The sequence below is a fragment of the Microcaecilia unicolor genome, chromosome 4 (genome assembly GCF_901765095.1).
Source record: "Microcaecilia unicolor chromosome 4, aMicUni1.1, whole genome shotgun sequence".
NCBI lineage: Eukaryota > Metazoa > Chordata > Amphibia > Gymnophiona > Siphonopidae > Microcaecilia > Microcaecilia unicolor.
The window spans coordinates 170,631,107-170,644,267 of NC_044034.1; the positions used below are offsets into that span (position 1 = coordinate 170,631,107).

At 47.2% G+C, this 13,161-nt stretch overlaps 1 protein-coding gene across 4 annotated transcripts in view; it reads right to left on the reverse strand.

The window, feature by feature from the left end:
* Positions 1–1,456: 1,456 nt before the first annotated feature.
* FAR1 (fatty acyl-CoA reductase 1) overlaps positions 1,457–13,161 on the reverse strand; it is a 175,196-nt gene continuing 163,491 nt past the window's right edge. For all 4 annotated transcript variants that reach the window (XM_030200956.1, XM_030200957.1, XM_030200954.1 and 1 more), the window contains exons 11-12: positions 3,369–3,496; positions 1,457–1,731 (exon numbers count right to left, since the gene is read on the reverse strand). In XM_030200956.1, the coding sequence (XP_030056816.1) occupies positions 1,569–1,731; positions 3,369–3,496 (291 nt within the window). In that variant the 3' untranslated portion in view covers positions 1,457–1,568. The remainder of the gene's footprint in view (positions 1,732–3,368; positions 3,497–13,161) is intronic.

Here is a 13,161-nt window from a genome sequence, read left to right on the forward strand (position 1 = left end):
CTTAAAAAATACATCCCACTAACAAACAAACAAAAAAATAATAATTTACTGAACTTTCAGCTGCTAAAGGTCTCGCACACTTTTCAGCAGTGTGGTCCTAGACCAAAGAGGTTAGTAGAACATTATAGACTATACTGAACTTTAGAAGGACCATTTGTAAGAACCCACTACAGAAGAACAGTTAGCTTCAACAAGGAAGCATTTTTAAAATTAGATCATCACCTGCATAGAAGATGGTGACCCATTTTAAAGTTAGCTTTTAACAACAAAATTAGCTCACTGGATATGGATAGGAAAGACTGGAAAACAAGTGCGGTCTAATCTTTTGCAAGGGTATATTAACATAGTCCAACATAAATACTGCATGAACCGGATTATTTTAAGCAAGAATTGTAAGAACTGACCATTATAATGTGGACATGCCATGCCCTTTCTATCCCATAAAAAGGTCAAAACACTATGTGAAAAAAAAGCTACCTCAAGTGCAAATTAGATTATGCAGGCAATTCATTCAAAGCTGTGATATTGACATTCTCACTTCTTCAGTTTTCTTGCAGTAACTGTACAAGATTAATTTTTCTTCAGTTTAAAACAAACTTTACATGCTAAAGATGCTGGACAACAACCGCTCATTTAATGAAGCATTGCAACTTAATTCTTTTGCTTGATATTTCACACAGTGATTTCGTCCAAGCATCATCACTCTTTCAATGGAATGCACGTTTATAGTCCTGAACTATAAATGTGCGTGTAAAGCTTTGTGAAATGTTATAAAGGGGCAGGACTTCACTATATGTGATACTGCTTGATCTGTGCACCTTTTAAACGACCAACAAGAAAAAAAACTTTAGGAAGGAAATTATGAAAAATATGTTCAGAGAATAGAAAAGCTCTCAAGAATCCCGATTTCTCAAATGTAAGAAGAAATTGATCACATGCTGGATGGTTCTATTCTTTCATGTTCTGTTATGCTGTGCATTTTATGTTTTACTTTGAAGAGCAGATCAAAACAGCATTCAAATCATTGGAGGCATGGATTCTGTTCACATGAATTGCCTGCCAAACACCTTCATAGCACTTTAAAAAGACTAAGCTGCAAAAACAATACACTAAAAGCAAAAGCACAATGAAAATGAGAGGAAAGGGTTGAATCGCTAAGCAAAGTTGATAAAGACAAGATGGATGTATTTCTCAGCATAAGCTAAAATCCAGTGTAACTGCACATGCCTCTACTCAGTGGGAAACAAACCATGAACAAAAAGACAGAACTCAAATAAGTACATTCAAGAATCACAAAGTTAAAAGTTGGTTAGTGGTCGAACCCCAATTTTCCAGGCCAAAATGAGGAGCCCAATTTCTGAAGTGCAACCATATACTTGTCTAATGCTGGTTTGATCTGGCATCCCACAGTAATCTTCATGTTTGAAGCATGACATATTGAATCTATTCCACACACTGAAATCTAAGATGGTTTAATGTCTTTACAAAACACGAAAAGACCATGTACATTTTACAGGCTTTGCGCAGGTAGATCATATGCATAGATGCCCAAGTGCTGAACACCTCCATTAGTATCTCATAGTGCTCGATGCTCTAAAATAGGAAAGGAACTTGAAACAAAGACTAACTACAAAGTACCAGATGTTTCTTGCCATTTGTGATCTTGCAATAAAAATACGCCAGATTAGGACTATCAGAACAGTATTGAATCCATAACGTATGTTCCTTAACCTAGAAAGAGTTAAAAAAAAAAAAAAAAAACATTAGAGAGAGGTGGAGGGAAAGAATACTGCGAGCACAGTACACCCCGCCACACATTACACCAAACAAAATGTAAGAGGTTATGAAGCATCTGAAGACTACCACACAAGACACCTTTGAAAACTGAGCCCTGGCACATATGCATGCACTTCCTTTACAGGGCAGGGTTATGGCTCTAGCTTAGCATTTGCTGATCTTTATTACCTTTAACAGTTCAACCACTATTCATACATATTTTCCAAGATTTTCAGTGGTATAGGGAGGAATTTCTCTAAGGCGAGGTGGGGAACAATTTTTTTGCATTACCCTACAGAATGCTTTTTATGCATGGGAATAGTGGCAGTATCAAGCAGAAGTGAGTGGCTAAGAACATAAAGGGGGGGGGGGGATGCCCCCCCCACATCCATGAACATTTTGTAGGCTAACCAGATCTGTGGTATCACTAACAGAATATGATTCTTTTATAACAGATACTTACAATACACCACTGTCTAAGTTGATTTTCTATACTTATGGTGAAGATTGCATGTCTAAAGAATACTGGCTATTTGCTGGCTATTTCACACATTAATAACTATTATGTTTTATCCTTTGAACTCAAAGTCCATCCTAAGTATTTTCAACAATCTGAAATTAGGATTTGGATGGTGAAATTAAATCTTAACTGATAATTTCCTTTAGTTGCCTGCACCATTCTGAACAAAGTGGGTGTTATCTCTCCTACAAGCAGATGGAGGCAGAGAAAAAAAAAACTGGTTCTTTTCCAGTGAACTCACCAGTATAACTTGCTGGTGTTAAGGAAAATCTCCAGTATGCATCTGCCAAAGCAGCAAAATGTCCCTTTGTAATGCACATCCATGCCCATCAATCAGTGCACATTCAATGATCACAAAGCGAGCATTACACCACAGAGTGGCATGTGCGTATCCAAGGAATGTCTCATCCTTTCCTCTCAACATGTTTTTAAACTGTAAGGGAAAGAGCAGAGCACTTCGAGAGCCGTGCTGCCGACTAAAGGAACTTAAATCATCAGTAAGATATAATTCCACCTTCCTTAACGTCTGGCCGCACCATTCTGAATACAGAATACTACTGGTGCTCTTCGCCCATTTCTTAGTGCAGCTTAGTAAAAGGGCCACTGAGCGTGTGGCATATATATTTGATGCACACAGCCTTGGATGGGGACGTCATATCATAACCTAATGAAATATGATTTAACACAGGTACATTAACATCACTGCTTCATTACTGATGCTACCATTTCAGAGTTTCAGATTAAAACATCTGCCAGTGTGTCCTGGAACTAATAGCTGTATGTATTACCCATCTTTATTCATAAGCAGAACATGGAATATTCTTATTGAAAAAGAGCCTCAGAGAACACCTCAGATTTACTGTGTTGAATGAAAACGGGGTGGCCACAATTAACAGGCTACTACTATAAGTAGAATATCACAGTTAGATCATAAACCAGCTTCAGTTCAGTAAAAGACATATATAAACAAAAGGGAAGTAGGCCGTCAGGGACATGGAAACAGATGAAAAGGAAACACAGCATACCGCTGAAAAGCAAATACCCTCTACATTACAATCAAAACCAAACCTACTTGTTTAGGTGTTTTCTGGCTGCAGGGAGTCCAGACATTTCCTCATTTAGGACATATTTTTTTGTTCCCATACAATAGTTTTCCATGTACTCTGCCCAATGCAGCTGTCTTACATCAAAGTTAAATGTCTACACAAATTAAAAAAAAATAATAATTAAAACCCAGTGACATGATTAAATGATAGTTACTCCTGCCCACAGTCAAGGATATGTATCAGTTGCCAACCACACAAACATACGGATGATCAGAAGCAAACGCCGGCGCTAGAGGCTGTTAGTGCCATACTAGCGCCAGCGTTTACTACCGCCCCATGATCAGAGTCCCCGAGCACGTGAAACAATGCGCTCGAGGGATCTGAACGCAACTAGTATGCAAATGCATGCAAAACAAGGATAAACCTATTCATCCCCAATGATCAGTGACCAGGGCGCCGAAGAATGGGTCGCTGGTAGAGACCTGCACGAGAACGGGGGATTCCCGCGGGGACGGAAGCAGTTCCTGCGGGGTTCCCGTGGAAGTGTATGCTGCACTTGCGCCAGCCTTTCACCTATCGAGTACCAAGTTCTTTCAATGCTGTCTCCTCCTCCTTGCTTTAACAGCACAGATGCGGAAAGTCTCCATTAAGGAGGTGGTAGAGATACAAATGGTGATGAAATTCAAAAAGGCATGGGATGAACACAGAGGATCTCTAATTAGAAAGGTAAAATTATGTATAATCATACCTGATAATTTTCTTTCCATTAATCATAGCTGATCAATCCATAGACTGGTGGGTTGTGTCCATCTACCAGCAGGTGAGATAGAGAGCAAACTTTTGCCTCCCTATATGTGGTCATGTGCTGCCGGAACTCCTCAGTATGTCGATATCAAAGCTCCATCCGCAGGACTCAGCACTTAGAGAATTACACCCACGAAGGGACACTCTGCCCAGCTCACCACCGCCGAAACGGGGGAGGGGAATTAACCCAGCTCATCCCCACACAAGTGGGGGAGGGGAATCGTCCAGCTCATCCCCGCGGAGCGGGGGAGGGACACCACACCCGCCGATGCGGGGGGATCTGGCTTATCCTGCAACCGCAACCGCGGGAGGAGCTGACTGACCCTAACACCGCCGAAGCGGGAGGGGTACAAAGCTGCCCTACAGCCGCACGAAGCGGGAGGGAGTGCCGGCAGAATTTATGTCTCAATCCAGCCCCGTAAAACGGAGGGGAGAGGAATGCAGCAGCTCACTGTAACACAAACTCGTCTCAACTCTTGAAGAATCCAAGTGAAAGAACTTGAACACGAAGTCTTTCTGAAATAACTGAAGACTAAACTTGAACCTGAAATGCAACCAGAATAAAAACAGAACAGATATCTGGGAGGGGCTATGGATTGATCAGCTATGATTAATGGAAAGAAAATTATCAGGTATGATACATAATTTTACCTTCCATATCATCAAGCTGATCAATCCATAGACTGGTGGGATGTACCGAAGCAGTACTCACCCAGGGCGGGACATAGAAATCCCTGACCGCAACACTGAAGCTCCAAACCGGGCCTCCGCCCGACAGCCACAGTCAAGCGGTAATGCCTGGCAAAGGTATGGGCCTTCCCCGCGGCCACCTAAGCCGCTGCAATGGCTTCCTTGCCCATCTTGCCACTGTAGGCTTAGAAGCCTGCAGACCCTTACGAGGACTTGTAAACAGGACAAACAGATGATCCGATTTCCGGAAATCATTGGTCACTTCCAAGTATCTGATGATGACTCGTCTCACATCCAGAAATTGGGAGCAGAGTATTCCTCTGGGTAGACCTCCCTACGAAGGAAGGGAGGACAGAGCTGCTGAATCACATGGAAGCGAAAAACAATCTTGGGCAGGAAGGAAGGCACTGTGCGAATAGTCACTCCTGCCTCAGTGAACTGCAGAAAAAGCTCTCGACATGAGAGTGCCTGGAGCTCGGAAACTCTTCTGGCTGAAGTGATAGCCACCAAAAAGACTGCTTTCAACGTCAGGTCTTTCAGAGATGCCCTCGACAAGGGTTCAAAAGGCGGCTTCTGCAATGCTCTTAGCACCAGGTTGAGATTCCACGCAGGCACCACTGAGTGCAGAGGAGGGCGCAGGTGATTAACTCCCTTGAGAAAGCGCACCACATCTGGCTGCGAAGCCAGGGAAGCACCCTTCAGGCGGCCCCTGAAGCAAGCCAGAGCCGCTACCTGAACTTTCAGGGAAACTGAGCGACAGGCCTTTGTCCAGACCTTCTTGCAGGAACGCCAACACTGAAGAAATTGGAGCAGTGAAGGGAGAAAGTGAGCCTGCTTCACACCACGCTGCAAAGATACGCCAAACCCTGGCGTAAGCAGTAGAAGTAGAGCGCTTCCTCGCTCTCAGCATAGTGGCGATGACCTTGTCTGAGAAGCCCTTCTTTCTCAGGACGCTGCCGCTCAATAGCCAGGCCGTAAGACCAAAGGGGGAGGGATCCTCATCACCACGGGACCCTGATGAAACAGGCCCTGCTCCACTGGCAGCCGCAGAGGATCGCCGACTGAGAGCCTGATCAAGTCCGCATACCAGGGACGTCTGGGCCAATCCGGACCCACCAGGATTACCCTGCCGGGATGCTTTGCCACCCGGTCTAGCACCCTGCCCAACATGGGCCAGGGCGGGAACACATAGAGAAGCATCTACTCCCAGGGATCGAGGGTCCCGTCCTCTGCTGAAAAAGCGCGGCACTTGACAATTGGCCGATGACGCCATCAGATCTAGGCTCGGCTGGCCCCAGCGCTTCGTGATGCCCAAGAACGCCTGAGCAGATAGCTGCCACTCTCCGGGCTCCAAGGTATGGCGACTGAGAAAGTCCGCCTTGACATTCATGACTCCGGCAATGTGGGCCGTTGACAGCTGTTCCAGGTTCGCTTCCGCCCACTGGCATAGATTCATGGCCTCCTTGGCTAGAGGGGCGCTCTTGGTACCTCCCTGGTGGTTGACATAGGCCACAGCCGTGGCATTGTCCGACAGGACCCGTACAGGCTTCAACACCAGTACCGGGATGAACTCCAACAACACCAACCGAATGGCTCTGAGTTCCAGGAGGTTGATAAACCACTTGCCTCTGCAGGAGACCAGAGCCCCTGCGCTGTCCTTCCCAAGCAGTGGGCTCCCCAGCCCATCAAAGAGGCGTCTGTCATGACGACAATCCACTCCGGGGTCACCAGAGGCATTCCTGCAGACAACTTGTCTGTCTGCGTCCACCAGCTCAGCGCCTTGCGCACTGCTGGGTCCAAGGGAAGGCGCACAGCATAATCCTCCGACATCGGAGTCTAGCGCAGCAGCAGAGATTGTTGTAGTGGTCTCATATGAGCCCTGGCCCAGGGCACTACTTCCATCGTGGCCGTCATAGAGCCCAACAGCTGCACGTAGTCCCAAGCCCGAATAGGAGAGGCTACTAGGAACTAGTCCACCTGAGCCTGAAACTTGACAATCCGATTGTCTGGCAGGAACACTCTGCCCACTTGGGTGTCGAATCGAACTCCCAGATACACCAGGGACTGAGTCGAGCGCAGCTGGCTTTACTCCCAGTTGATGATCCACCCCAGGGAGCTCAAAAGAGCAACCACCCGGTTCACAGCTTTGCCGCACTCTGCATAAGAGGGGGCTCGGATCAACCAGTCGTCCAGATAAGGATGGACTTGTACTCCTTCCTTTAGCAGGAAGGCCGCTATGACCCCCATTACTTTGGAAAAGGTCCGCGGAGCAGTAGCCAACCCGAAAGGGAGGGCTCTGAACTGGAAGTGTCGTCTCAGGACTGTAAAACGCAGAAAGCGTTGGAGAGGAGGCCAGATGGGAATATGCAGGTACGCTTCCTTGATGTCCAAGGAAGCCAAGAACTCTCCTGCCTTCACTGCCGCTATAACAGAGCGGAGAGTCCTCCATGCGAAAGTGCCTCACTTTCCAGGCCCGATTGACCCCTTTGAGGTCGAGGATAGGCCGGACAGAACCTCCTTTCTTTGGAACCACAAAGTAAATGGAGTAACGTCCCTTGCCAATCTGATTTTTTGGCACCGGAACGACCGCACCCAGGCGGATCAGGTTGTCCAAGGTCTGCTGCACTGCCACGGCTTGACCGGAGACTTGCAGGGAGAGAGTACAAACCCGTCTCTTAAGGGTTGGCAGAACTCTAGCTTGTAGCCGTCTCTGATGACTTCCGCACCCACGCGTCTGAAGTTATAGTGGTCCACTCGCCCAGAAACGAGGACAGCCGTCCTCCAATCTGCACTGGGGCGTGGACCAAGGCCCCGTCATTGGGTACGAGACCCTGGGGGAGGACCGGAGGGAGCACCTCCGGGACGGCGGTCTCTGCGAAAGGAATGCTGCTTGGGGGAGAAATTCCTCTTGAAGGAAGAGGGGGCAGAGGAACCCCGACTTGCCCGGGCGGTACCGACGGGCTTCCAGCAACCGTCCTCTGGAGGTACCGGGACGAGTACTAGCCCGAGCCCTGACCTCTGGTAATTTCTTGCCCTTAGACGTGCCGAGATCGGTCACGATTTTGTCCAGCTCGACCCCAAAGAGCAGCTTGCCTTTAAAAGGCAATCTAGCCAGGCGGGATTAGAGGCGTGGTCAGCAGACCAATGTTTCAGCCAAAGCCACCGCCGCGCAGAGACTGTCTGAGCCATGCCTTTAGCTGAGGGTCTCAAGACATCATACAGCAAGTCTGTCAAATAGGCTAAGCCCGATTCCAGGGCCGCCAATCAGCCCTCAAGGAAAGATCCGAGGGGGAAGCCCGCTGCACCATAGTCCGGCACGCCCTTGCCACATAGGAGCCGCAAACTGAGGCCTGCAACTTAAAGCAGCTGCCTCAAAGGACGACCTTAAGGCCGCCTCCAATCTTCTGTCTTGGCGTCCTTTAGGGCCGTGCCACCTTCCACCGGCAACGCCGTTTTCTTAGTCACCGCAGTGATTAAAGAATCCACGGTAGGCCACAGATAGCCTCACGTTCACTCACAGCCAAAGGATAGAGGCGGGACATAGCCCTAGCCACTTTAATGCTCGTTTCCGGGACATCCCATTGAGCCGCAATTAAGGTGTGCATGGCATCATGCACGTGGAAGGATCTAGGCGGGCGCTTCGTCCCCAGCATAATGGCAGAGCCAACAGGGGCTGAGGGAGAGACGTCCTCCGGAGAGGAAATCTTCAAAGTGTCCATGGCCTGTAAAAACAGGTTGGGCAAATCCTCTGGGCTAAAAAGCCGCGCTGCAGAGGGGTCATCCGCTCCATCCGAGCGGGGATCTATCTCCTCCAAGGAATCCGCAAAGGACCGTTGGGAGACCTCAGACACGCTGCCCTCATCTACATCGGAGGAGACAAAGTCCTCCAAGGCCTGGAAATCAACCCGAGGGCGTTTACCTCTGGGAACCTCAACCTCTTTATCAGAAGAGGGAGCAGGGGCAGCGTTTTGCATGAGGAAAGCCTGATGCAGCAGCAAAACAAACTCGGGGGAGAAACCCCCCAGACTGTGCACTTCCGCAGCCTGGGCAACAGCCCTAGACGCACTCTCAACCGGCGCTCGCAATAGCGGGGGAGAGACATGCTGCGCATCCAAAATGGCGTCCGGCGCGAAACTCCGCGAAGGAGCCGCGCGGGAAGAACGGCGCTTAACTTTAGCCGCTTGTGCCGTCGCCCAATTAAGGGCGTTCATGGCATTAATGTCTCCAACCTCAAGGGCGGCCCACGAAGAAGCCGTCCGAGCCGCGTGGCCGGCCAAGATGGCGGAGGCGAGGAGCGGGGGATGGGCGTTTATGGCGGGAAAAAACCGCCACGCCGGAGGAACGACCGGGACATTCATCGGTCACTAAACTGTCACCCATCAAGGGCGAATCAGGTTGTAAAACCCCCGCATCCCCTCTAGAAGCGCTCCAGCGATCCGGGGAGCGACCCTTTGCGCCCTCGCCCTCCGACGCCATATGCCACGAGGAGAAGAATCGGGGAACCCCCTGCCCGCTATAAAAAGGTAAAATTACCTGCTTGCCGCTCCGAGCTGTAACGAACTGGTGTCCCAGTGAGTAGCTGCAATGAACGTTTAAAGAAACGTCGAATTAAACGCCTTTAAAGACGTTTAAAATTTTTTTTTTTTTTTTAAACGGAGCCAGCGGGAGGGGGGGAGAAAAGGAGGGACCTGGCACCACCAGGTTTGCACTTGCTCAAAAGAGCCCTCAACCCCAGGCCTCAACAAAACCTAAGGATTAGGCTTGGAGGCCTAGCCAGAGCTGCTGCTGTGTGTGACCACCACCTGCTGAGATAGAGAACATACAGAGGAGTTTCCGGCAGCACATGACCACATATAGGGAGGCAAAAGTTTGCTCTCTATCTCCACCTGCTGGTAGATGGACACAACCCACCAGTCTATGGATTGATCAGCTTGATGATATGGAAATGGAAGTTATAAAAAACCTAAACTTAAATGGCTGCTTGTTTGTGGATGTGTCGAGTGACACTTAGATGGTGACTCTGGCTGTGATGAACTAGGGCTGATACTGGAAAACCTGTACGGTCTGTGTCTCATATATGGCAATCTGGTTTAGGATGGGCTGAAAAGGGTTTCGACAGCAACTTTATTGGCTGGAACATGAGGACAGTGCTGGACAGACTTTTATAGTCTGTGTCCAGCAAATGAGAAGATGAATAGGCCTGAGTGGGCTTCAAGGGCAACTCCAGCAGTTGGAACATAAGGATAGGGCCAGGCGGACTTCTATGGTCTATGTCCCAGAAACGCCACAGAAAGACCATAATCAAATATATAATATCACATTCATTGTTGATTTAAGCATGAATTTTTAATGATTGTGACTATTGGGCAGACTGGATGGACCGATCCGGTTTTTATCTGCTGTAATTTACTATGTTACTATTAATTGTCTCTGCTCCCGGGCTGATGCACAGATCTCAGCTCCGACATAGGCACGAGCATCAGATGTCACCTGACCTACTGCCGCGTGCATGTGGCGATCTCTTAGCACACAGTTCCAGTGAATCACAGACAAATCTTACATGTGTGCACCAGAGTGTTTCAACTTCCTATCCTTGCCTGCAGTGCTGCGGCTGAAACCCAGAGAGAGACAGAGAGCCAACAGCAATTTTTTTTTACATACCATTAAATTCCTGCAGGACTGGATGAGGACAGGTTAAATTCTTGCGGGGATGGGCAGGGATAGGTTAGATTCCCCGTGGGGACGAATGGGGACGGGTTGGATTCCAGTACCCATGCAACTCTCTAGGTGCTGGCCACAGCAAACCCTACACCAGCTCCGAGCTGGCGTTAGGGTTTGCAGACCATTGGGGAGGAATGGTGAGCCATGTCCAGCATGCATTTGCATGCTAACAGGCCCCCATTTCCCCCAACGAAGCAAACCCAACTGAAGAACCCCCGACAAGGTTCAAGGAGAGCTGGAGATCCGGTGGGTCTCCAGCCCCCACTAACTCCCCTCAGCGTTTGTAAAAGGTCCCTAGTGGCCCAGTGGGTGACCGACCCCCCCCCCAGCGACAGGGGGGCTGGAGTTCTGCTGGATCTCTGGTCCCCCCGATAGTTTAGGGAGGGCTGGAGATCCGGTGGGTCTCCATCCCCCCCCTAACATTAACAAGGGGTCCCTTGTGGTCCAGTGTCAATCCCCCTACCCCCTCCACCGCCTCAATACTTTAGAGCCCAAGGGTCTGAATTCTTCAGTGGAAAGTATTTCTATAATACAGCTTCAATTGGTTACAATATAGTATTGATCTTTGTAGAACAGCATTGATTCATTGACTTTGACAAGACAGCGCTGGTTGTTAAAGTTTTTTTTGAACGACACAGGAGAAACACCAGCATCTTCACTGGCTGCAGCCAGTTTGGTGTCTGCGTATAAGTGAAGCGCCATTCTGTAAAGTTTTTATTTGATGTTTTAATTGCAACAGAAAAAGTTAAAACAACAACAACAGAGGTTTCTTTGACCAGTGATGGAGCTATGTACCTATTTAGTGCTTAAAAATTGTCTATGCTGTGGCACTGTAGCACGATAGGCTTCTGAGGTCTTTTTTTTCCTCCTACAGAATATGAGCATACGTAAATCTATACGCTGGATTTATGCCACATTTTTGTTGTTGTAAATGGATGCGTGTAGTTTTAGGGCGATGAATTATAAACTAAACATATTCTATAATCTGTGCCTAAATCTACAGAACATGCTTATTTGGCACTGATTTCAGCATCAATTTTTTAGGCGCCATAGACAGAATCTCCCCCTATGTATGTAGGCAGATTCTTTAGTAAGATTGTGTCAATACATGTTTCCCTCAATAGCATAAATTTTATGGTCTCGCGGAACCAATGATATCAATAATAAACAGATTGAGAATCTGAAGGTGGACAAAGCTATGGGGCCAGATGGGATACATCCCAGGATACTGGCGGGACCTCTTAAAGATTTAATAGATCTTTAGAGATGGGAGAGGTTCTGCAAGCTTAGTACAAGAACAGTGCTGGGCAGACTTCTACGGTCTGTGCCCTGAGAATGGCAAGGACAAATCAAACTCGGGTATAAAGTATCACATACCATGTAAAATGAGTTTATCTTGTTGGGCAGACTGGATGGAACGTACAGGTTTTTATCTGCTGTCATTTACTATGTTACTACTATGAATTTATAAATGGGAGACCCTGTTTATTTTTTCAAGCCACAGATGAGCCTTATGGCCATGCTTTGTATACTTTGCAGTTTGCGTACATGTTCTTTGGGCAACCTAAGTTTACAGGGTAGACCATTCACTTTAAATGCCGTAGTCCTGTCCGGAAATTGAGTTATGCCTTACCAGAAGAAATTTTGTTTTATCACAGTTGAGTTTCAGGTGATTAATTATCACCTAGATGGAGGACAGAGAGAGACAACTCTCCATAAGGTACATGATTGTCTGAATTATTGTTATTTGCTGGTATTAAGACTGTGATATTGTCTGCGTATACGAAGGCTCTGAAACCAGTGTTCTCTGAAGAGTGACCCAATGAGACCATGAGGACATTACATAGAATAGGGGAGAGTGGTGAGCCCTGTGGGACCCCCACTGCCAGTGATCCAGCTCTCAGAGATTAGGCCATTCATTTTTACCAGATAGGATCTGCTTGTAAGGCATCCTTGAAACCATTTCAGAATGTGGCTTGTTATACCAATTTTACTTAGGAGTTAGTATTCCATGGTCTACCACATCAAAGGTGCTTGATAGGTCGAATTGCATGACAAGTGCCTTTTTCCCCTCCGCCTGTAGAATGTTTATGTTTTGTATTATGGTACATAGGGTGGTTTCGGTGCCAAAGATGGCTCTGAACCTGGACTGAGCTGTGGAGTAATTTGTTGCTTGAAAAACCTAAATGGTCACCTCTATCTGAAGATGTTTCAAAATGTATATTTTGCTTGAATAAAATAAACTTCCAAATTATTATTTATTGCACCGATTCTGAAGAGGCCGAAAACACTGGTTTGAAGTTCCAATTCATGTATTTGGACTCAGCAACAACTCCTATTCAGCTGCACTTTTCCTCATAATTTTTGCAGGCAAAGGCTGCATATCATCCTTTACCAGTCACAGCTTTTTTACATTTGTTCCAAAGAATGGGCATCCATGTTTCCAGGAAAATTCTGAAACTGGTTTCTTTTCTATTATCCAGTGACTCAACTGATGACAACCAGATTTGTTTTCATCATTATAACTCAATGGTATGGTTTTTGTATGAGATAACAAAAGCAAGAGTCCTCAGATACCTAGTACTTCGGCTATTATTGCTGTTA